The 26815-nt window shown below is 43.8% G+C and overlaps 1 protein-coding gene across 1 annotated transcript in view; it reads right to left on the bottom strand.

The window, feature by feature from the left end:
* Positions 1 to 17444, bottom strand: part of LOC147905447 (uncharacterized) — a 30345-nt gene extending 12901 nt beyond the window's left edge. Inside the window, exons 1-2 of the mRNA XM_087372692.1 lie at positions 16612 to 17444; positions 5371 to 5518 (exon numbers count right to left, since the gene is read on the bottom strand). Coding sequence (XP_087228818.1) covers positions 5371 to 5518; positions 16612 to 17391 — 928 coding nt within the window. The 5' untranslated portion in view covers positions 17392 to 17444. The remainder of the gene's footprint in view (positions 1 to 5370; positions 5519 to 16611) is intronic.
* Positions 17445 to 26815: the final 9371 nt, after the last annotated feature.

Here is a 26815-nt window from a genome sequence, read left to right on the forward strand (position 1 = left end):
GAACTCAGCGAGAGTTCATGGTCCAAGTTATTTGGAAATATTCATTGGTTGCAGACCTTGCCAAAGGAAGGACAGGTTGAGACAGACCCTAAGAGCATGGTGCCTGGAAGACTCCAGGTTGTTCACTCATTATGAGGGGGACAACTGGAAGATCGTGACGGCTAGATTGCTCGAGTTCGAAGGCGGGAACGTGACTGAAGGAGGTGGTACCAAGAGGTGCTACCAAAGATGGACTTGTGTACCAGGATGGTGTGCAGAAGCGGAACCAGACCTGGTGGAGCAAGAGCCACTGGATGAAAAGCCAGGAAAAGATTTTGACATCGAAAAGTTCCAAAGGACTACGACCAGGGAGTTACTGGAGCATCGTCATCGACGTATTGGCATTGGGCCTGGATGTGTCGGTGAGAGGGGGTGTTGGAATGGTCACCTCCCCATCTGTAAGCCCCCATACGAGGACAGCATGGGGGAGGGAGACCTAGGGCAGTACCCCACAGGAAAAGAGAGAAAGGGGCTGCCACATGGACAGCATCATGGCTGTCTTTATATAGGCTGGGCCCTTGCCTTGATTGGAGGGCCAAGGCCCTAGAAGAGTGGGCCCAAAAGGCCCCGGGTTGTGAGCCCTAATAGGGCTGGACCAGCCACAGACTGGTCGGCCAGTTTGCTGCAGGCTGGTCGGTTTTTGCCAGCCCCCTTGGGGCCTATAAAAGGAGGGCCTCCAGCCCTCATTCAAAATCATCTAGAGCAGCCTTCACACAAGCAGCAGGAGTAGTCTTCGACCTATCTTGGAGCCTATACTTTGGAGGACCAAGAGACCTAGAGAAGCTGCAGACGGAGCTTGAAGGGTTGCCCACCTAGGCTGATCTATAGGCAGCAAGGTGGAGAGGATCACTCTAGACAGAGAGTCTACATATGCTCGAGGTGGAGCACACGGGCTCAGAGATCTAGAAGTGCCAGGCTTGTAGTTGAAGAACCTTTTGGTATTGTATCCTGTCCTAGTTTTGGACGGACAGAAATATAAAGTGTTGCTTCTATATTTGTCTCAGAGCATTCTCTATTTACTGGCTTGCACATCTATGCACATAAGTTAAGAAGTTTGTGATTCCACACCCCACACCACACTGTGTGAGCTCCTGGGAAATACTAACAGTCTTCCGCTGTGCGTACCCTCTGTTGGGTAATTTCTAACACTAGTAAGCTTGATACCTAATTAATGTGACAAGTGACAAGTACAGCACTTATATAGAGCACACACACACATATAAATACCAATGCATATGGGATAGCTCCCAATGTGACACATGGCATCCATAGGACACACTAGACTAAAACTACACTAGACTAGAACACACTAAACTGACTCAACCTGACTCCATTTCCTAATATACCCCTGTGGAGGAAAGGCGAGTGACTATTGGAATGGAACCAAGATCATGACAATGACGGTCATCGAACGGTCTAGAACTAGGCATGGCTTCCATGCTAACTCAGATGCAAGTGAGTATGGCTTTGAGGCTAGTGAGCATGGTACACACTCAGAGACTCAACTAGCATGGCTTAGAGGCTCATCATGCATGGATGTATGACCAACTCAGAGGTCTAGGAGACCAATGCACCAACATCCTGGAACTCACATGCCAGGCTTGATAAATAGATCTATCAAAGCTAAAGCCAATACATGGCTCCCACAGTACATCCCCCTCCTGGCTCCAGGGACTAATGAGGGACATGGAGCCACACACAAGAAAATGAAAAAATGAATACATCATTTTAGGAGGACTATCCAAGGCAGAGGACCTTTATTGACCCAACACACATAATTTCTTTCATTCATTGTTGGGAAACAACCCAGGGCAGAGTACCCAAATATTACTAACAATCATCTATCACTTCGGAGAGTGATAGATAGATCATGCATTTCACAGATAAAGCTCATCAGTCAGGTCCAATAGATGTGACATAAAGATTCTTGAGCTTGGCTTTGATCTCCGTGGCTGAAGCATTGAGAAGTAATTTGTTATCCAACCTCACACCAATAAGGGCTATTGCTTTCTCTCGTGTTGGTGTGACTTCTCCACGAGGACGAAGCTCCATGGTATCAACTTGAGGTAGCAAATCCAGCAGGCTGAAAAGAATAGCCAGCAAATGGAGGAGCTCATCTAAGGCTCTGAAAATCATGGGCACAACCGAATCGGGGGCCCCTGCGAATTGGGACCAAAGTGAGGGCAACTGAGCTCAGTAGCTCATGCACAATTGGAGCGGCAATAAGGGATGAAACTGAGGGCTGGAACTGAAGGCAAAAGAGGCGGAATTAGCAGGGCAGAAGCAGGCTAGTGCGGACAGGTGTACGGACAGTTGGGCAGTCCGTACAGGCGGGTACGGTTCGGTACGCGATGGCAAGAGCAGCAGTAGTCCCGAGTGCTGGTATGGGCCTGTACAGCCTGTTGTACGGCACGGGTGCAGTACAGAACAGTCTGTACAGGCTGTGCGGACTGTACGGCTGGCTGTACGGGCTAATGGGCAGCTGATGGTGATGCTAATGGGGCGGCTAATGGCGAGACATAGGTCCGGGCTGAAGGGGTAGCTGATGGCAAGGCATTCCAAGGAAATAAGCAGCAACAAATGGTGCGGCAAACGATGTAGATCAGCTCCAACAGCTCCCCAAATTGATGGTGAGGCTAAGGGAAGGGAGCTCTACCTTGGAGGAGAGGGTAGCTTCCTTTTGCGGGCTTCTCTCATCCTCTAAGTAGAGCAAGAAGAAGGGGAAGGTAGGAAGGGAGGTTCTGATACCATATGAAGGCACATGATGGAGAGGCAAAGAGAGAGAGAGAGAGAGAGAGGGTAGGCTAGGGAGAGAGATAGTGATACTCAAAGAGAGACATAATGAAATGGAAATGAAATGACAAGAGCAATGAACCAAAATGTAAGTACTCACATGTAGACAAAGAGCATATGGGATAGCTCCGAATGTGACACGTGGCATCCATAGGACACACTAGACTAAAACTCACACTAGAACTCACTAGAACACACTAAACTGACTCAACTTGACTCCATTTCCTAACATAGTGGGTTGGAGGCTAGTGTAGGGCCAGACACACGCAGCCAACCAAAGACAACCAAGTGTCATGATAGCACCGAGTGCAAGGGGTCCCAATCCCCTGCCTCCTAGCCATGCAGTCCTCCACAGCCTCCCAACAAATCCCGGGAGGCATACTCTGGAGATGTTTCTGATCTGCCCAAATATTCAAGTACTAACCAAATTCCAATCTGCCCATATATTCAAGTATTAACCAGCTCCACATTTGATTATGGGAATATTTCTAGAACTCACACTAGAACTCACTAGAACACACTAAACTAACTCAACTTGACTCCATTTCCTAACATAGTGGGTTGGAGGCTAGTGTAGGGCTAGATACACGCAGCCAACCAAAGACTACCAAGTGTCACAAATGCACCGAGTGCAAGGGGTCCCAATCCCCTGCCAGCCACGCAGTCCTCCACAGCCTCCCAACAAATCCCCGGAGGCATACTCTGGATATGTTTCTGATCTGCCCATATATTCAAGTATTAACCAGCTGCACATTTGATTATGGGACTATTTCTAAAACTCACACTAGAACTCACTAGAACACACTAAACTGACTCAACTTGACTCCATTTCCTAACATAGTGGGTTGGAGGCTAATTTAGGGCCAGACACACGCAGCCAACCAAAGACTACCAAGTGTCACGAATGCACCGAGTGCAAGGGGTCCCAATCCCCTACCTCCTAGCCACACAGTCCTCCACAGCCTCCCAACAAATCCCGGGAGGCATACTCTGGAGATGTTTCTGATCTGCCCAAATATTCAAGTATTAACCAAATTACAATCTGCCCATATATTCAAGTATTAACCAGCTGCACATTTGATTATGGGACTATTTCAAGCCCCCAATGCCACGTCATTTAGCGCGAAGGGCCACTTTTAGCCTTTGACAATTTTCCATGAAGTCCACACCAAACAAGGGAGTTTGCCCATATTCCAACAGCTGGGGCATGTGGTATTGGACACATGACCTGACCCTCACTGTACTATCTACCTCGTTCTTCTGCTTGATTTCCAGGTCATGGGTTCACTGTTTATGCACCATCTTGTGAGAGATCGAAGAGAGTTTGATTGATCATTTTGCTGCATAGGGTAGCTATAGCACGTAGACCCTTACTCTAACACACCTTTTATTAGAATCATGGTTCTACAAAGAGATCTGAAAATTTCATAGTCACATGAAAACCCGTTTCATCCTCTTCGAAACCTCGAAACGCAAAACAGACGAAACGTTTCGAAATAGAACGAAACGCTCTCAACGAAACCTTTGTTTCGCCCAAATCAAAATAAACGTTTTTGTCCCGTTTTTTCTAGAATCCAAGGTGTTTATGTTTTGAATTTCCTTTTAGTATCTTGACTTTATATTTCTCTTTGTTCACTCTAGCTTAAATATAACATATCTTTTTGTACCTATAAGGGTATATATTAAGTATCAATTCGAAACCTATCCGTTTCGTCTGACAACACGAAACGAAACGAAACAAAACTTGTCGAAACAGCGAAAAGGCGAAACAGACGAAACGTTTCTTGTGACTATGTCTGAAATTAAAATGGAATCTCATAAATAGGGCACTTGGATAAATCGAGACAAACACCCAACGCATTACATGAAAGAAAAAGTATTAATTCAATTTCGAACCTCATGATCTTGTCTATAAGGTTACAAACCATTAACTCCATTATGCACAACAAGGACTATGACAATGACATCGCCAACAACCTCATCAGCACCCAACGGCATGTGCACATCATTGTATGGATATGTGTTTTTACTCATGCACACATTCACACTGATGCTCCAATGAACCTCATCAGGATTCAGCACCCAATATGATGTGCACATCCTTGGGATATGTGCTTTTACTCATGCACACATCCACATTGATACTGCAATGAGCCTATGATTAACAAAGGTCTGCGCACCCACCTGAAATCAAACTGAAACAAAATGTCACACCAACCCTATCACCCCTGTTATTTATATGCATCATGAAAGAAAGGGAGATCGTTCCAAAATTACTTCACCTTTTCTTCACCCCAAGCTACAATTGTTGGTAAAGACAAGATTGCTATCCAAATGCGCTTTAAAAGTGTATTGATAGGGCATATGCATAAAAAAGAAGACAGAACTATCAGATTCGAGAATCTGCGTAATAGCCGATTTCTATTGAACATCAATCAATATAAAGCAAGCAAACGATCCATTAGAAACTTGAATACTTTTTATGGAAAAGATGAATCAGATTGAAAGATAAGATCTAGGAGGATACTTGGAACATACCCCCTAGCTCAAGATCTTCCCAGCCATATTCACTAAAATTTGTGTCAAAAGGACCCTTTACACAATTGTTAACATTTACACAAGCTTCAGCCAGTCTGCGTCTAGATATGGCTACATTCCCTGTTGCAAAGAAGGCAGCAGAGTAGTCCTGCCATTACAAAGAAGAAGATCAGCGGCACTTCGCACATGTTGACACAAATCACTTCAACAGACTGTTAACAGTGAGATTGTAGCGTGCATATGCCCTTGTTAACTGCCAAGAGTCGAAGGAAAGGAGCTATGGAAATTAGTGATACAAGGAAGTATGATGACTTCCAATTTACAACCTTCACACAAAGCATTAAATCATTCTCGATGAAATGTGAGAAGACAAGAAAAAGGTACAAGATTTGTGAGAATCTGTCATGCTGACTACCAAAGCTTCCACGTGCACACTTTAGGAATCGTATTGAACAAGTTTGACCAGGTTGGCCAACTTCGACCAACTTTGACAAAGTTGACCAGAGCATCCAAAGTGATCTTTTGTATCCCAAACATCTTTATATTGCATTGTTACTACTGTCTGTAACATCTTCCACGCCCGAAACTTGACCTGTCACCTCACTTGCAAAGCTTCAACATCATTTGAAGGAGGAATGGACAATCTTCATAGAATTATCTTGGCAGCCATTGAGCAATAGTGAAATTATAATTCTCAAAAAAGGACTTCTCCCTCTCTGGTGCTTGCCCAGAAATCTAGGGCATAATAACACCTACAACAAAAACAATGGGCAGCCCTAATGCCCATATGAAGGGGCTCACAGGCAGGCTCACAGCCCTAATGCCCATATGAAGGGACTAGCCTCTGCCCAAGGAAGATTTTTTATTTCTTCTAGCTTAGACCATGAAGGGCTTCCCATTGACCTTAATTGGAGCAGAAGAGAGTGGATGGGGTCTGTGGTGTGTGGGCAGGAAAGCGACCTGCTGCAAGCCCTGGTTATGGCACACAGATGGCTGGAGATGCCAGCAGCAAAGGCCGCCAGTAGACAGGCTGGTTGGGCTGTTCAGAGCCAGCATACCAGACCTGGAACAGGTCAGAACCAAGAGGGCTGGGCCCCGCACTGTATGAAGGGCGTTTGCCCTGGTTTTATAACCCCACAGGCTGGTGGGGGGGATGGATCTGGCCGGCCACATGGCCGAGCACACGGCCCCAAGCATGGGAGGGAGTGGAGGGGGCCAGCCAGTCAGCTGGCACACACAACAAGGGGAGCTGGGCCCCCACTTATAGGCAGCAGCACAAGTCGGCCAGCAGGGGGTCAGTCAATCCCTCTGCTGGGTCGGTTGGTTCAAGTACTGCCTTGCTCTATAAAAGGAGGGGCCATAGGCCCCATTTCATCATCCAGCACTCCAGCAAATCAATGAGCAGAAGGAGCAGCACCAGCCCCACCTTTGGGCCTATGTCCAAGAGGCAAAGCAAGGGCAAGAGTTGCTGTAGACTGAGCTCACAGAGGGCTGGTACCTTGGCTGTCTTCTAGGGCAGCAAGGAGCTGAGGTCTTTGGACGGAAAGTCTACATACACTCGAGGTGGAGCACGGGGGCTCAGTGATCTAGAGATATCCAAACGATGGTAGAAGTACCTTATGGTAAGATCAGAGGACCACACCCTGGTGGGACTCTAGATCTATCTCTTTTGTATTGTGTCCATAGCCTCGGACGGAAATATATTGTTTTGGTGGTTTCTATATCTGGCTGGATCATTGTCTATTTACTAGTCTTTACATCTATGTGAAGCACATTAAGTGAAGAAGTTTGTGCTTCCACTCACCACACACTGTGTGAGCTCCTGGGCTATTCTATCAGTCTTCCGCTATGCATACCCTCTGTCGGTTATTTCTAACAGTTTGTTGCAGCGTAGTGATGGGACGGGCAGCAGACTCGGCCTGCAGCCACCCCATCAACATCTGGCATGATATTATCTACACCCTGTGAGGCCCTACGGAGCAAGGCCTAGAGGGGTCTCGGAGGAACGCCAAAAGGTAGGAGAGTCACTGCAAGGCATGGCCTGCAGGCATCTTTTACACTCTCACAGGTCAGGGCATCCACTGGTTGTGTACCCCTACACACCCAGGCAGGTTTGGCTGGCCCCTTGGCCCCATGAAAGGCAGCCCTAGGCCCCATAAAAGGTGGCCTAGGGAGGGGTGCAAGGTAGCCTATAAAGGCAGCCCTTCCCTTGCCATTTCCCTTCACTTGTTCCAGCCCTGAGGGGGCCCAAAAGGGCTCCTATCCTAGGCTGGACCTAATAAGACGGAAACACTACCCTACTGTTCTCCAGTGGGTACCAGTGAACAAGGACTGATCAGTGAACAAGGACTAAGACAGGAAACACTACCCTACTGTTCTCAAGTGGGTACCAGTGAACAAGGACTGATCTGTCTAACTTGAGGTAAGGCTGAGAGACTAACTTATGTAGCTTGTGCCTGACTATCCCTGGACAAGGGCTCACAAAGGGGTCACGACATACGACAAAATCTCCTGTTAGGGAACTATTATGCACTTGTCGATGTAGCCCATTGTACCCGGGTGCAAGGGTGCATGTGACATCCCTCTTACTACCTAGGCCTGCTTCCTTACCCTCTACCAAGCTCAACGCTTCCTCTCCTCAAGATGAACTGCCCAATTTGCACATAAACCAATCATGGGAATCTGCCCCAACTGCTCTACCTTGATTCTGCTATCCACTTGCCTAGCCATGCTGCTTCACCTTCTACCAAACCAAAGGTTCCCTCTCCTCAAGACAATCCCCATCTATAGCAGCTCATGAGAACCTACAATGAAGGCCGTAGCCAACCCCTTGCTGTATACTTGACCTTGTTTCCTAAGGGCTGGCTTGGAAGATCACAATTTTTATCACTACCACAGCCGCACACAGCTGACCATCCGAGAGTGTAACTGGAGCATTCACCTCCACGCAAAGAGGAAGGTTCATTCAACGCAGGTACGGGAGTGGTTTCGTTGCAGATATACTTGGGCAATCAAGTAAGAAGCCCTTGGGACTGCGGCCCATATCATGCATACAACTCTCCGTCATCTTTCAATTTATTGCCTTATTCTATTTCCATTCAAAGTACATGCATTGTCAGCACTCAGCTTTTTTTATAGCCTTACTCTATTTCAAATTAAGTACATGCATTGTCATCTCTCAGCTTTTTTTTTCCCCCTCATTTACTCACAATTTTGTTCAAAATAGCCTTTGTTCTTTTGCTTGTTTTACAAAAAGATTTAATTATGTATGTATGTACATGTATATGTATGTATATGTGTGTGTATGTGTGTGACAATCTCTGCAGCAATCTTTCTATGATTGTGTTCAGACTCGTTTGATTGATCAGGATATGTATACAGCTTATACTGAGATCTTTAGTTGAGTAGTAGTTACTTCATTTTCGAAGTAACTATGAATGTAATTATTTTACAGCAATAAAAGATTTCTTCTCACAAAAAAAAAGTGTGTGTGTGTGAGAGAGCAAGAGAGTGCATATCAGAGTGTGTGTAGTGTGTGTGTGAGTGGAGAGGGTGCGACCTCTGCTGTTCAGCCTCATCAAGGTTTCCGTACAGCCTTCCCCTTCTGTCCATACACCTGTATGGTCCCGTACAGGTTTCGTATGTCCGTACATTTCGTGTGTCCATACAGCCCCGTCTGCATCCCCGTTTCATACGTCCGTATAGGTTTCGTAAGTTCGTGCAGGTTTCGTATGTCCGTACAGCCCTGTCTGCATCTCCGTACAGTCTTGTCTGCAGCTCCGTACACATTTGTTGTTTCTGTACTTCTCTGTGCAGTCCTGTGTCTGTACACTCTTTTTTCCCTTCTTGTCTTGTCGTAGTTCAATCATGGCTTCAAATTTGGATGTTTGTACATATGCTCGAAAAGAAAGACCCGCAGATGCTAAGCGCCGCCTATCAGAGCCTGCATTACAAGATGATGAACTTACTATGGAAGCTCAGTACGTGTTTGACACCCTTAAGGATGACTTTCAGCAGTCACGACAAGAATGGGGCAAACCGGTTCCAGAGGTCGCGTACAAATTGAAATTGCCGTCCCTCGTGAATCCTCTCAGGAAGTTGTCTCAAACTGCGGTTATAATTTTCTTCCAGGAAGAAGCCCAGTAGCCAGTGATGTCGCGCAGTGGATTAAATCCATCCTTGGAGGATGCTTGAGGCTTCTTGAGTTCTCTCCCCTGTTTTACGGGAAGCAAATGGTACATGCTATGCCCTGGTCCCCAAACAAGGATTATCAAAGTCTTATACGACATCATTGTCCTGTATGGGTTGAAGTTGTTAACTTCCCGGACTATATGCGTGAAGAGTTGCCTGGCCTAGCTGCTTCTTTGGGACAGGTCATTTGTCCTCCACGCCCCATGGGAAACCGTAACACGTTCTGCATTCTCTGGGACACTGATACACCTACCCCTCCTTCTATTGCAGTGGAAGTTGAGAGAGTGCAATTGGGAAAAAAGTATTTTGAATTGAAGTGGGGCGTGTTTGCACGAGCTTGTTTTGCCTGCCACAAGTTTGGGCATCTAGCCTCTGAATGCCCAATGGTTCTGCATCAACCCCCTTCCAATGCCTTGCCGCCCCAGACACGGGAAATGAATGAGAATTTGCAAGCTAAGACAGCAAATGGAAATGGAGCAAAGAATGCCAAACCAATCAATCAGGTGCAATCACTTGCTGGAAAAGGAAAAGATAAAGGAAAAGAGAAGATGAAGGAATCTGTGGGGATTGATCAGGATGGTTTTCAACAACCTAAGAAGGGGGTTGTATTGAAGCAACGCCCCCTTCAATCTCGTCAATGGGATGCTTCTTCTCCCTCACCCGGACAGGCTTCTACTTCAGCTCCTATCCTTCAAAATTGGGTGGGGGTATTGAAGGAGGGCATCCCCATATGTGATTCAGAAGAAGGGGAAAATGCTATGTCTTTCATGGATCATGAAGTAATGCAGCCCATGTAGGCAGAGGCTATGCCTCTCTGATGTCTTGTTTTATTCTGATACTTTGCTGTATATACCTCTTTCATGCCTCAAACACTTAAATGCTTTACATACAATGTACAGAGCCTTTGCACTGTCTCCAAGTGGAGGCTTTTATGGAATTATGTACATAAAATGCAGCCAGATATTGTTTGTTTGCAAGAGCATAATCAACACTCCATGGTTGGTCATCATGATTATTTTGGCGGTTATGATATATATTATGCTGGTACCACTACCTACTCAGGTGTATGCATACTGGTTAGACATGAGCTAGAACCTCACTTAGCCTTCAATGACAGCAGTGGCAGATGGATGGTCATACAATGTAATGTCAATGGTGATATCCTTGAGTTTGCATCAGTCTATGCTTCCTAAACCTCTGCCATGAGGGCTTCATTATGGGATTCTTTATGCAGATATCCATGGAGATCCAATGCATTCATCTGTGGAGATTTTAATAATTCCCCTCTACCAAGAGATAACACCACTTCAAGATCTCATATGCTATCATTGGAAAGGCAGAAATGGGATATCATGCTTCTTTCTGTGCAGGCTGAAGATTTATGGCTGCTTCTCCAAGGGTCAGTACCTGGATATACTTTTCATCATAATACACTTACTACATACTGGGCAAGGCTTGACAGATGGCATTTGTTTTACCCACAACAATTTGCAGATTTTAGCCCTCATCTCCTTATAGATTTCTCATTGGGCTTGTCAGATCATGCCCCGTTGTGGATGAATTTGCAGCTTGGCATGCCTCTGGATGATTTGCCACTCCTTTCCAGTAGATTATTGAAGTTAATCACGCTTATTTCCGACATCACTATTTCCAGCAAATGATCAGACTTGCAATTCATCCCTTGCCTTTGCATGCCCAGGAGGACATGAATTATGCTTGGGACAGTTTTGTCTCTCGTATGCAGAATGTCATTAGGGAGTATGGCAACTGGCATATGACTGAATGGAGGAATGAGGTTAAATGGGCAAAAAGGACAGCACAACAATTGACTGAATTTTCTCAGTTAAGGCCTCTCTCTGATTCAGAAAACGATTCCCTTTCACATGCTCAGATTAAATTGACAGTTAATGATCAGAGGAAATTGCACAAATGGCAGATTAGGGCAAGAATGAAGCCCCTCATGGATAAGGGCTGCTCATCAAAAGCTTTTTCCAGGGCTTGCATGCTACTCGAAAGAAAAACTCATGTCTAAGGGTAAGGAAGCTCAATGGCTCTTAGACGCACTCTTTCTCTGATCTCCAAGATGAATGCCAAAATTATTTCCAGAAATTGTTCTCCGCTCCTGGTTCCCCATCAAATCAAATGACTGATGCTAGGACTGAATTTCTCCAATATGTTTCTGGAATAGTGGAAATGGATGATGCTCTTATCTTGGAGAGACCTTTTACTGACACAGAACTTGATAATGCATTGTTCGACCTCAGCAAATACAAGTCCCTTGGCTGGGATGGCCTTACGGTGGAATTTTATATTTCCTTTTGGGATGATTTGAAAGAAGTCCTCTTGCAAATGATCAATGTTGCCTGGCAAGAAAATCAGTCGCCGCACTCTTGGAAGCATAGCATAGTCAAACTTGTGCCCAAAAAACATCTGTGTGACCATATGTCAGATTGGAGGCCTATTACTTTGATGCCTGTAGTTTACAAACTCATTGCCAAAATGATTGTGCATAGGCTTCACAGGATACTGGATGCGGGACTTCATCCTCATCAGTATGGGTTTGTGCCGCGAAGACAAATCCATGACAATATATCCAATGCCTTGACTGCAATTGAATATGCTAAGTATTCGCATCAAGATGTGCTCATATTGCAGGTGGATATTGCTAAGGCATTTGACACTGTGTTCAATGGGATTTTATCTCTCAAATCATGACAAAGTTGGGCTTTGGTCCCAAGATAGCAAATGCAGTTTACAGGCTTTATTCTGGCTCTACTTCTCAGTGCATTCTTGGGGGTCATCTGTCTCGGTCATGGACATTGGGTCAATCAGTTAGACAGGGCTGCCCTCTTAGTGCTCTCTTCTATGCCATTGCGACCCATCCCCTTTTAATGTATCTTGATCATCTTACAAACACAGGACAGATGACTGGTCTTAAAATCTCTGGGGCAGCATCCTTTTTAGCACAAGCATATGCTGATGATTCCTTCTTTATGCCATAGAATTCTTCCCGGGAAGTTCACATGCTTATGACCACTCTTTCATTGTATGGTTTGGCAGCGGGATTGCATGTCAATTTTGACAAATCTAAATTACTTCCCCTGAAACAATGTGACTGGCATTCTATTCTTTGGCCAGGTCAGGTGGTGCATTCCAAAGATGTAATCAGGCATTTGGGATATCCCATAGGATGGCATATCACCAGGAAGCAGCAGCTAAAATGGATCTTTCAAAGACTTCAACATAAACTGGAATACTGGAAGATTTCTACTTGGCCTCTTCATGTCAGGCTCAGATAGTACAGTCCATTGTAATGTCCTATGTCCAGTTCTATTTGCCTTTGCTGCATTGGTCCTCCAGGGATATTTCAGTTTCTTTGTCTCAAGCTATGGAGATGTTATGGAGGACAAAAACTACTGTGAAAGCATTGAGACTGATGAAGATGGAAATGGTGTGCTCTCCTAGGATGCATGGTGGACTTAATGTCCTCAATATAAGATATCATATACTTGCAAGGAAGGCGACTATGCTGCATACTTTTTTCCGCCAACAACAGCCATGGACTTGTATGCTAGCATCCATGTGTGTCAACATGAGGACTTGTGCTTATGGTCATTGGACTACTAATCATTGGGAGGTTGTCATTGGGAGATTTGTAGGGAAGATACCTGGCTGTCCTTTCTCTACTGCTCTGATACTTGACTGGAAACAAGTACTTGCTAAGGTCAAATGGGCTCCTCATAATTGCTCGGGGACAAACTCAATGAGGAAAGAAAGTATTCATTGGAGTGTCATCTTTCACATTCCACTCGCTTTACAGGAACCTGTTCGGGCATACAATCTCATGAAATTGGGAATTAGATACATACATGATGTGGTAGATGATCAAGGCTATGTCTTATCTTTTCCTCAGGCCACTACTTCCTATGCATTGGGAATGCATCATAGGTCTATATGGAAGAAAATTGCTGATCTGTTACATCCTTTTCTACATGTTCCTCCTGTGGCTGACACAAATAGGCTTACGGATTGGCAATTGCAACCCTCTGCTACATGCACTCATCCTGTTTCTCTTCCTGCCTTAACCTCCATCAAAGCCTACACGCTTCTTCAGCCTGCTCCATGGATTTAGCAATATGCTAATTCTCTGTGGCATATAAGGAAGCCCCTCTCATGGTGGCGGAAGAATCTCGGGATGTTATGGAAGTGTAAAATGCCATTGAAACAAAGACTTTTTCTTTGGAGATGTATGACAGGCACATTGTCAGTGAGGGTCACACTTGCTAAACGTCGCATTGCACCATCCACATGTTTTAAGATGTCAGGCTCCTTCAGAGATTGTTCTTCATTTGCTTTGGCACTCCCCGTGTTCTAGGATCCTCCTCAGGAGAATTTCAGATCATCTTCGGCTCCGTTTCCCGAGTCACTGATTTGGGAAACATTTCTGGCTCTTTGGCAGATTTATGAGGTCTTTGTCTCAATACTCACTATTTCTCTCTTGGGTGAGATATTGGGCTCTTTCGACAACAATCTGGAGTGAGCATAATTTGGCATACTTGGGTCGGCAGATTCACAAGTCATATGAATCTTTCCAAGCCTCATTGCAGCAATCCTTATATGATGCCTGCCATGAGGGTGATATGGATGCTTCTTGCATAGAGCTTTTTTTTTTATGTTTCTGATCTTTGGGATACTCTCCATTTCGGAGACCTCCCATCATGTAAATTTATGAGCATATAAATATACTGCACTGGATATTACTATTAAAAAAATATGTGTGTGTGTGTGTGTGTGTGTGTGTGTGTGAGATAGATAGATAGATAGATAGATATATATTAACGTCTCTAAAAGGCCAAACGGCCTATGAGACTAAAACAGTTGATACATCTGCTAGTGTTGTCTCATCAACGAGAACAACAAAATAAATAAGCTGAAGGCTGAGAGCTACTAAAGGTACTTACAGTCAGAGGGACTGCAAGTGACCCAAAACTAATGAAATACCAAGCAAGTATTTACTAAAAGTGCCGATTGATCAGCATAGGCAGAAAGCTAATCAATAAAAAGGTTGCACTCTTCTTATGTCAAAAATCCCAATCATGGGCAGCTCTGGGATCTCATAGCTCGGTGCCACACGTTTCCAGTGTTTGGCAATGATGGCATGGATCCAATGAAGATATGGGTGCCGGGCACGGGATCTTGGGGGCCTAGGCCTCTGTGACCTGGATATGGCGATGGCTCGGTCCAAAATCACACCACTAGAGTGTGGCAATCTGCCTGTGTGTGATAAGGTGGTGGTGGCACCAGGGGTTTTTGATGGCAGGGAGGGCATAAAACTAGTTGAGGTGCTGGCAGTGAAGAAGTCTCTAAGTGTACTTTGCCTGGGTGGGGCTGGTCTCAGCTGTCTGTCTCCCAACAAAGTCTCTCTATGTCGCTTGAGCTCTGATAAAAACAAACCCAAGCATCTTCGTACTCCATCACCCTACGGAGTGGGCCAAATCCCTTTCTGAATAGTCAGTGGTATCTTCCTCGGATTTCATAATATAGCGTGCATCTACATATGTAATGCTCCTCTGTCTCCTCCTCCTGCTGGCATAACTGACATATCCGATCCTGAGGGGCTGTGTGGGTGCATCTCCCTGTCTCTATTCTCAACTGATGCAATGAGGTTCGAATTTGGCCAATAATACTACGTAGCCCGTGAGATAGGTGTGTGTCCATGTATGCTGGCCTGGCTATAAGTTCATCTGGAGATAAATGAAAAAAATGGCTCTGGTAGTGTGCCATCTTCTTCCCTAAGGGCTCATGTGGTCTAGTCGTTCTCTCAGTCTCCAACTTGACAATATCAGCTCTACTGATCTTGTTTCGGTCATGGCGAGACAAGTCTAACTTGGAACAATCCAAACTGTATTGAAAGGGTGGGAGTGCATCCATTGTCAACTCATGCTCTACAAACCATCTCAGTAGCTGAGCATACCAGCACCATGTTCGACCCTCCTCTGCTAGCTGCCTGGATGATATCATAGCCAACCGTGCATATCTGGAGCCAGGTAGATCCCACAATCTATGTATGCAAGTTACTGCCTGGAACAGAGCCTCAGTCACTAGTGGAGCAGCTGCTAATTCAGCTCGTATACATCTATGTATACATCTTGAGAGAGAGAGAGAGAGAGAGAGATACGTGTATACATTTATGTATAACTCTTCTTATTAGCTCGCCCCTAGCTAGCCCTTCAGCTTGTTTATCTCAATGATAACAAGAATGAACTCTTTTCGATGGTCTGTTGGTAAGATAATGTGCCAAGCCTCTTTTAACAAGGCCTCGACATTGTGTACACAAAACTCTAACACGATGCAAAAGCAACGTACTGTAATTTTACCATTGGGTGTGTGCAACATCAATTTCACCATGTCCCCTTCGAGACCTGGATGAAGACTGTAGCTGCATTCTCGCTAAGGCTGAACATGTGCTTTTTGGCATCGGAAGAGAACTATGAAACTCGCTAAAGCCGACGAGCGTTCGACACCTGTTGAATTAGATCTATAGCCCGAATTTATTTTCCTAAAGCTGACGAAAAAGATCTAACTGGGACAACATGCAAACTCACTTGAAGCCTGCACACTTGGCAGCCTTGGGGCTAGACACTCCTATACTTGAATTTTGAAATCCGTAGAGAAGAACTGCACATTATTTTTCTCCCGAGATAAGTCTGCAAAGTTTAGAAAGTAGACCTTTGAAACTAGAATTCCGGATTTACAAAGGTGCATTTACCCATCCGTTGAGGCCATAGTGCAGTCGATTCCACCATTAATCCCCGTCTTGTTTTGCCACAAGAGCCAAGAAGGTGGGATGTAACGATGCGGCGATGGAAGAGAACTCAAGAAGGGACTGAATGGCTCTGTACTTTTCTTTTTGAGCTTTGTTTGTGTGAATGACTCGTTGTAAGGAGAAACGTTTCGCTTGTTCGAAAAGTTTGCAATTAACCTCTCATTTACAACGTACCTCTCGGGATAAGTATATAAGCATCCAAATATGTTTGAGAAGGTACTTGCCGTTAACTTGAACGGTTCTGATTGCGGGTTCTCAAAATTGTTAGTGTTAACAACACGACCATAAGTGAATGCCCTGTCATCACCATCTTCCTGAAAGGCGTCCCGCAGGGCTTCCCCGTGTGCTCTCAAGAACTGTTCGGTCACAACGAGGTCAGAGTCAATGAATACAATGATCGACCCCTGCGAATGTGCAAAACCCAAGTTCCTTGCAGTTGCGGCGCCAAGGTGCTGCTGTTGGAGAACTTTCACGTGCCGGAATCGAGGACTGTGCTTTGGAAAACAAACAGGGAGACGGCCCTCTACGTCCACTGGCGACCTTGTCGTTCCGGATTCGCCGCTTTGAATGAACTCAACCGTCCCGTCAGTGGAGCCGTCGTCAACGACAATAACTTCATAATCCTCAATTCCTACGTGCCGATAACATTGTTGGCTCTCCAGCGCAGCGAGGCACTTCTGCAGAATCGGAAGGCGATTGTAAGTGGGAATGATAACGCTCCAGAATCCGTCTCGTCCGGAGCTTGAAAGTTCAAACAGGGGTTCAGTAATCTGTTCATGAGGGGAACCTAGCAAGCGTGCGTCTGAGAAATTGAGGGAAACGAGTGATTGTGCAGTGAAGCTGCTCCAAAAGGAAGAGGAAAACCGTAGGCAACATCTCTTCAGTCCTGAACTACTACGAACCGCTTTACCCTCGCTTGATTCACAGAGAAGGAAGATCTTGGGAGACCCATAATTGGTGTGATGAAACTGAGCAGGGTAAGAGATGGATGAGAAAGCAGCCATTGTGCTAGAAAACAACTGGCAGCCAAGTGATTGGAATTTCGAACAACACAAAGCTCTGCCTTAGGCAAGGTTCAACTTTCAAAAACCAAAAATAATTTCTAGCAATTTCTAGATTGTTTTTTTTGCAAATTCTTTGATTTGTTGATGTCTTGACTTTAGAGCATGTCTTTCAAATTTGTCTCTCTCTTGGCAGGCAAAAAGGCAAAAAGCATACATACAAAGTAAAAAACATACATTATGCTATTCCATACCTTATCTCACATAATCACTCACACACAACTCCACCATTTTCCCACCGCTTCCTCGCCGTTTTGTGATCGAACGTCTTCTTGTGGCGATGATCCAGCATCTCCTTTTGTCGCCTGCCTTCACTGGCCTCTTCCTTGTCTTAACCTCTTCCAACTTCTTGATGCGTAATTGTTGCATGGCTTATTTTGGTCACGACTTCCCTTACTACGTAGCCGTTTTGCTTGCGACTTGGCTATGGTCAAGCAATGGACTTACTCCCTTGCTTCCAACCTTGTGGCAAGTTCTCTTATGGCCTCACACTTACTTTCTTGTGTGACTTCTCTACATCTCAGGTTTACGTCTCCTTCCCTCTGACTTAAACTCTACCTTGCTTAAAGCTTATGGTCGACTATTGCGGCCTTTTTTCTACCTGAAGAGGCAACATGTCTCCTTTTGGCTAGCCACCCTCCTCACGTAGCTTTCCCTCCACCCTTAAACCTTTCGATTTGTTTGTTCAACCGGGTTGGCAAGCTCAGAGGCAAAATACTTTCCGCCATGGTTTTGTTTTCATTAAAGCTCTCTTCCTTTCTATACGTGCGTGACGAGTTTTTACGCCTTTTCAACTCTTTCCTTAACCTGGTTCTACATTCATAGTTTTTCAGCGGGTGTGTGAGCCCTTTTGTCTTCAATAGAACATGTAATGGGCATTGCGACCTGCATAAGTTCTGCTTTTGAAGCTTTGGTATTGGCGTTCCATTGTTGTCGGGCATTGTTCATTGGTGCTACGGTTTTTTCTTTCATTCTTCTTATCGGCTACGTGAGGACTACGTGCTACTCCTAACAATGCCGCTTTTCACCTCTTATTCTCTGTTTCAAGGTCGCATTGTAGGTGATCAACAATGGCACCTCTAAGCGTTTGAGTTTGTCATCGCAACCAAGTTTGGAATCACCCCGCTTTTCCTTCTTGGCATCACCCTGCTATGGGATAGAACAAGAAAATACGGAGTTCCATTGTGTAGGAGTCGTCTTAATTCCGGAAGAAAAAGATATAATAATTTGACAAGCTCATGGAAACGAGCTTTGTAGGTATGATTGCGGATCCCAGCAATGTCTTCGACCATTCTCTGCACACAATTGTGTAGAGTGCTTGACATAAGTTTACCATTATCTTGCTGGGTAACGAATTTCATCAAAGACTAAGACCATCAAGTACGAGCCCATTTTGAGAAGTATGGCTGGAGTGCTCTATACAATGAGAGGAAGTTAATTGGTGCAATATTATATTGCATGTGTAGTCAAACGCACAATTACAAGCTCCTATGCTTCACTTGCCGAACTTTTCTCTTCGGCTACACAGTTGCGCATATTGCATGGTCGTCTATCAATAGCCATCTACCATTTGTTGCCTTCTTTATGGCAGGCAGCCTAGGGGGACGTTTGTGTTTTTTGTGCTCTTCTTGAGCCACTAGTCACAATCATGGGCATTGATTTCAAACAAATCTAACGGTGTTAAAAGCAAGGTGCACAAGCATAGTTAAGCTCTTTATCAAAAGGATGGGAGAAAAGCATAGAAGTGCTTTGTCATAAATCTATATAATTCGTAACCAAGCACATGATTATCAGCATTGTCTGTGTCTTCAAGCAACAGTGGAGAGGTCTGGTTGTTTGCAGTGTCTTTAACCAACAGTGTAGAGATTTCGAGGTATGATTCTTTCCCTATCGATGTGCGTTCCGTATTTTTTGTTTATAGATTTGAGGTTACGAGACAATTGAATGATTAGAGCTCTATGGGAATGGTGTTGATAGATCTATCTATCTGTCTATCACTCCGCGCATCATGTTAGCCACAATGCAGACACTGCGGTGAGGTTGTTGGAAGCCGACAAGCCTCCAAGATTTACTGTTAAGCAATTGTAAGCAGCCAAGATGGATTTGTGTTTAAGCCACCGTGCCATAGCCTTGGCATGTGAAGCTTGGGAGGGCCTCGTGATGGCCTTATGCTCTACTCTAACAAGCCTAAAAGCTTGACTTACTATAGTGTTCAGACTCCCATTTTCCCGAGGTTAGAGAGGCACATAATGCTGGCTAAATGGAGAGTGAGAATATTGCATGCTCTACTTCTTCAGACTTTCTCTAATGATAGTTGTCTTTTTGTATTGTCCACAGTCTACTGAACGATCTGTGAATGTTGGAATCATCCCGCTCAAGGACACAAGCAGGTCCTCTCAAGCTCACATTGGCAAGTTTTCAGGATATTGTCTTCAAGATCAAAGAAATCGCCAAAAGGCAACAAGAATTTGAATTTTGCCTATCACATTGCACGTAGTAACTTTATCGACGTTCGACTATGATTATGACTATTGACATTCAAGTAATATGCCAGTTTTATATCAATTCGTGAGACTTATCCTCGACGCCAATATTCTCGGTGTTTATATTCTCGATATTATCTCGATACCCACGGAAGGGCCCGTTCCCTTGGATTATAACCCTTTGGGAAAGGAAGCACGCCGCCTCCTCGCCCACACTATGTGTGGTTATAATAATTATATATTATATATTATCATATAAATATTTTTAATTCCTCGTCCATTCAAAATTTCTTGTTTTCAATTTAAATTCTTACAAAATTTCTCTTGTTTAATGCATGTTATCGATGCGAGGGAGCAAGGAAATCCAAGATGGATGCAAGATTGAAGGATAACAACACCTTTATTGATATGGTTGTAGTCCATGTGGCAATATTGCTACAACAATTATTGTATCGGCTTATTCATGTATATGTTGGACTTCAACTTCCAAACTATGAATATCATGAAATCAATAATATATCACCACCCTGAGATTTGCAGGGAGGATTGGGTCCTAATGGACCTTGTGTCACATCTCATATCCACCATTTTACTCGTTTGCTTTTTTCCTTAAATTTTTGATAAAATACTAGGATTCAACTTCAATTTTGAGTTAGTAGTTACGTGCTCCATGATGGCAAGGCTGCCTACTTGCAAATCTAGTTGATTGACTTTTATTAAGCCTCCAATGTCCCCATAATGTGCTCTCCACTCAATGCGCCTCAACCAACTTTCACAAAGTGTGCTTGCACATCTCTCTTGTCTTTAGCAAAGAAAACCACGTCATTTGCGTAAATCAACAATAGTAATGCATGTTCAGCAACCTAGACTCCTTCTTTGTTGGTTATTGTCATCCAATCTTGTACCTCATCTAGACTAGAGAGAGTTGGTGATGAGGAACATCCTTGCTTGACCCCTATATCATTGCTTATGATGACCTTCTCCTTGGAATGAAAACCATCTCCAAGTGGGCTAGGCCACTACCTTCTCATAAGTCTGTATGTAGCTTCTTTAAGTTCCAAAGGGACTCATAGCTTTCCTAGTCTCTCCCATAGTTTTTAACATGGTACTGTGTCAAAATGCTTTCTTGAAGTCTACAAAGCAATAATAGATAGGCCATTTCATGTTCTTTGCTACCTCAGTTACTACTTTTGTGGTGACCAGATACTGTTAAGTGGTTGGGATGAAATCCTACCTATGATGGTGCCGTGATCCTGAGTGAGAGAGAGAGAGAGAGAGAGAGTGAGTGAGAGAGAGAGTCCACAATTTCAGGGGACTTCATGCCCAAGAAAAAAACTACACAAAAATGTGATATTTCTCCATAGTATGTGTCATTGAGTCATAGTAAGACAGAGAAACATAGATTTCGGGGGATGTCATGCCCAAGAAAAAGACTACACAAAAATAAGATATTTCTCCATAGTATGTGTCATTGAGTCATAGTAAGATATAGAATCATAGATTACATGAAACCTTAAGTGGCTATATCAATGGCTTGATTGTTCCCTTAAAGGAGAGCTACAGCAACATGAGGCCTAATGGTGGAAGATATGATGAACAAGGGAGAGGAGGGCTCCTTTTATAGAGATTTTGTCACCCTCCTTTACCCATTTACAATTGCTGCATGTAGATTCTTTTCCCCATCAATCACATAAGCCTGTATGTCACCATCCATGTCCTTGAGGCTACTCTTGCCATGTGTTCTAGCAAAGGATGCTCAAGACTCTTAAAATATTGAGAAAGTCAAGAGTCTCCCCACATGGAGCCCATAGGGACCCTCTCTTTTCCATATGTCCACATCCTCCTTATTCCACATAGGAATTCTAGAAGGATTCCTCTTGACTCCACACTCCTCCACATGCCTTCCACACGCTTGGCATGTGGCCTCTCTTGTATTATTGAAACATATGGACATGAGCCCAGCTCTTTATATGACTCACTCTTCCTATTTTCTAAAAACCCCATAATATCCCATACACAAATAACTCTCACCCCATACCCAAGTATTTATAATTCATACCTATGGTATTTACAATGATCCATTCCACTCATCCTCTCAATCCCATACAATATCTTAGAAAATAGAAATAAGTGAGAGCCACTAGGCTATCACTTGATACTCAAACTCTTATCAAACATAAAAGAAAACAATATCAATGCCAAATAAAAAATATCAATTTTTGGCGTCACACTACCTAAGTCCATGTTGGCACAGAGACAACATAACCTGGATTCATTTTATTACCCATCCTCATGTTATAGCTTATTGTGATCATGGAGTTGGGATGCCATGCGTGTAACCCAGTGGCTATGGAACTTGTGGCGTGCCAGTCGATCCTGCCTTGGCACCATATAATTTTTGCTCTGTTTTCAGGAAGCCTGTATCCACCATTTGTTTGGACAGAGATATGTGGCGTGCTTCTAAGAAGATGACTCTTTGATAGAGTTGGATTGTAGTTTGAGCATCGATCCGTTCATTGGGATTGAAACTGAGTGGAGGAAAATGGCAGTTGATGTGGCTGGGGACCTCCAAAATGTATTCCAATGTTTTGCAGAAGATAGCACTTTGGCGAAGGATGCAGTAAATGTTGCCACACATTATTTTCTCATACTGTTGAAGTGCTCAGATCAATGTGCCTTGGATATTCCATTCTACACCAGAGTATGGCTTGATCATTGGCCAATTAATGGTGCGATCCTCACCCAAAGTGTGCATATTGGCTTCCCATCTGTGACATCATGGACCTACATAGAACTTGGGATGGGTTTTGAGACATGGAGGTGCACACCGATATTCTTTCAAGAAGATTACATTAAAGAGTTTGGGGCGGCGCCAATCAGGTTGGGGATCCAATTTGCTGATCCAAGCTTCACTAATTTTATGTTGATGAAGGTTGGTAGGAAAGTTGTCCCGGGTCCACCATCCACCTCGAGTTTTCATATCAAGATATTTGCTCTAGAAATCCTTGATGGGGTTACTCGAAAGTGGTATAACATCAAAATCATACCCATCATTGGAATTTGGCATGGGAGTATGAATTCGATTATCTGGATCTTGATATTCAAAATCAAATATTGGGTCATTTTCTGCTGATGGCAGCACAATTAGTGTGGGAGGTGATGGCGGGGCAGGGAGAGAATCTAGGGACATGGGGGAGAATTATGGAAGAGTGTTAGTTGTGGGAGGGGAATCAGAGGGGAGGGAGGGAAGAGTTGAAAGTGGTGAGAGGCATGGTGAGAGTTATTTGTGTATGGGATATTATGGGGTTTTTAGAAAATAGGAAGAGTGAGTCATATAAAGAGCTGGGCTCATGTCCATGTGTTCCAATAATATAAGAGAGGCCACATGCCAAGCGTGTGGAAGGCATGTGGAGGAGTGTGGAGTCAAGAGGAATCCTTCTAGAATTCCTATGTGGAATAAGGAGGATGTGGACATATGGAAAAGAGAGGGTCCCTATGGGCTCCATGTGGGGAGACTCATTGATTTTCTCAATATTTTAAGAGTCTTGAGCATCTTTTGATGGGACACATGGCAAGAGTAGCCAAAAAGGACATGGATGGTGACATACGAGCTTATGTGATTGATGGGGAAAGGAATCTACAGGCAGCAATTGTAAATGGATGAAAGAGGGTGATAAAATCTCTAGCAAAGGAGCCCTCCTCTCCCTTGATCATCATCTCTTCCACCATTACGCCTCATGTTGCTATAGCTCTAGTCTCCTCAAGCCTCTTCCATGAGCCTTCTCTCCCTCTTGTAGATATTCTCTTATGTAGACTCTTGAGTCCATCTCTCTCTAGTTTATTCTCTATTTATGAGTAGTCTTGGAGCTTCCACTCCCTCTTTTATATATGAAATCTCTTGTTCTCCCTTGTGTTTGTAGTATTTTGAGTTGCATTGGAGTGGATTCTTACTCTATTGGTAATGAAGGTCACTTCAGGTTCTCTCTCTTGAGTGTCTCTTCCTTTTTTCCATTGCTTTCTCTTCCAAAGTGCTCAGAAGCGTTGTCTATTCGGCTGCTCATTGCGCATACATGGTTTATCTATTTTCCAAGCCACAAAGGAGACTCTTGCTTCCCTCCTAGGCGATCTCTATGGGACTTGGATTGTTGATGAAGTCTAAGCATGGAGGTAGTATTCTCCCAAGTCGGCACCAATAGAAGGACTAGGTGTTTTTCATGACAGTTTAACCCCCTGTTAGTATTTTGCTCATAACTTTTTGCTCGGTGGTCCAATTTGGATGAAACTTATATCAACGCAAAGCTCTCTTTAGAGAGCATCATTTTATTTCTTCAGTTATTGTATTAGATTTCAGACCAAAAATCTATGACTATGTGTGTGTGACTATTTCTTTTTCAGACAATTTTTACCCCCGTCTAGTAAAGTGCCCATATCTTTCCGACCGCTTCTCTATTTTTTATGAAACTTATATCAGAGCGAAGAGCTTCCACTCTCTCTTGTATGTACAAAACCTCTTGTTCTCCCTTATGTTTGTAGTATTTTGAGTTGTATTGGAGTGGATTCTTACTCTATTGGTAATGAAGGTCACTTCAAGTTCTCTCTCGAGTGTTTCTTCCCTTTTTCCATTGCTTTCTCCTCCAAAGTGCTCAGAAGTGTTGTCTATTCGGCTGCTCATTGCGCATACATGGTTTATCTATTTTTCGAGCCACAAAGGAGGCTCTTGCTTCCCTCCTAAGTGACCTCTATGTGACTTGGATCATTGATGAAGTCTAAGCATGGAGGTAGTATTGTCCCAAGTCGGCACCAATAGAAGGAGTAGGTGTTTTTCATGACAGTTTGACCCCCTGTTAGTATTTTGCTCATAACTTTTTGCTCGGTGGTCCAATTTGAACGAAACTTATATCAACGCAAAGCTCTCTTTAGAGAGCATCATTTTATTTCTTCAGTTATTGTATTAGATTTCAGACCAAAAATCTATGACTCTATGTGTGTGACTATTTGTTTTTCAGACAATTTTTACCCCTGTCCAGTAAACTGCCCATATCTTTCCGACCGCTTCTCTGTTTTTTATGAAACTTATATCAGAGCGATGCCCATTTCAAGGCACATCCACATATGTGTTTGAATATTTTATATCATTCTCTACTAAAAGTTATGGGTCTCTGTGTCTTATAACAGTTTGGAGAGTGTTTTGAGCTAAGTGTAAAGGTGTCTATGAAGGAGGTGCAATTTTTCCTCGAAACCTATCCATCCGACCCAATTAGCCCCTTCAAACTCCTCGATATATATAAGTTCATGTCATGTTGAGCTACAAGATCTTTCAATAGCGTATCGCTCTTTTCTTTAGCACAAACCAGCTTGCTGTCTTTCAATAGCGTATCGCTCTTTTCTTTAGCACAAACCAGCTTGCTGAGATTATGGCCTCCGTTGATCCTTTCCTTCTCCCTATGCTTGAGTACAACATTAATTGGGATGTTACCATCTTCATTCTCATCTAAGGGAGGAAAGTATGGTGTGGTCTCTTGGTATAAAAGCTTCTTTTTAATGTCCCTTTCCCATTGATAAATATCTCTATCATTCAGTTTGAAAGCAGTAGGAAGTGAAGAGGTGCGTGAAGTTTATTACCCCCAATTTCATGTCACAGTACCAAGAGCTTGTGGCTGCTCTACAAGCGGAAGATCACTTGAAAGCACGAGTGCTTATCCAATGGAAGCAAATCCAACTCAGGATCATATTTGCTCATCCAAACATCAAATGGGAACATTCCATAGGGGCAAAAACTCTGCACAAAATTTTCCAAGACGTGTCCGAAGATGAAAAAAATATCTTTTGCCTATCTACATATGCTGAATTTATAGCACTTAGGATGGATGCTTTCATTGCACCTCATGGGTAGTCCTCCCCTCATGGTTATTTGATCCCATCACACCAACAAAAAGAAGTGTCAGAGGATGACAGGGCCTATCTCACATCTAACTTCCCATATCTCACCACTCTCTAATGCCAACCTCAACCTCACTTACCCTTGCTGCTACCACCCTCATTCATACACATGGTATTTACAATGATCCATTCCACTTATCCTCTCAATCCCATACAATATCTTAGAAAATAGAAATAAGTAAGAGCCGCTAGGCTATCACTTGATACTCAAACTCTTATCACAAACATAGAATAAAACAATACCAATGCCAAATAAAACATATCAATTTTTGGCGTCACATCTTTCCCCCCCCAGCAGATGCTCTCTAGTGATAGAGAGGGTTTGTTGGCTCTCAAGGTGGTTGAGCATAGAAGAATTTAAGGCGATACTCATTGGTACATCCGGGTATCACCATGCCATCAACATCTGCAAGCTGATAGGTTCCATTGGTGACATTCATATACATCCTTATAGAGGCGTGGCCAAAAGTAACCAATCTCTGCTTCTATTGTGGAGTTAACCCTCGAGGAAACATGCCTTCTTCCACATATTGCTGAACATCTTGCAATTCTGGCCATCCAGTGTCTACCAAAGAAACCACCCCTCAATCTTGTACTACAATGGCTTGAGTAGCTAACTAATCTGCCCTTTGATTTTCTTTTCTGTTTATATGAACAAACTTGCAAAAATCGAACTGACTACATAGTGCCATAGCCTTTTGATTAAGCTCCTTCAAATGAGGACTTCTTGTCTTCTAATGCCCTTTCATTTGCCTTATAATAAGCTGAGAATCTCCTGTTACTTCTAATTCTTTAACTTGACTTTGAAGACAACCCTCAAAACCAAGAATTAAAGCATTATACTCAGCTGCATTGTTAGTTGTGATACTTGGAAGCTCTTGTCCTCTTACCCACACCTCTTGACCTTCAGAATTCATCAAGACTACCCCCCCGGCTCCTTATTA

The sequence above is a fragment of the Dipteris shenzhenensis genome, chromosome 1 (assembly GCF_047967505.1).
Source record: "Dipteris shenzhenensis isolate YYH24624 ecotype China chromosome 1, Dip_SZ_1.0, whole genome shotgun sequence".
Taxonomy (NCBI): Eukaryota; Viridiplantae; Streptophyta; class Polypodiopsida; order Gleicheniales; family Dipteridaceae; genus Dipteris; species Dipteris shenzhenensis.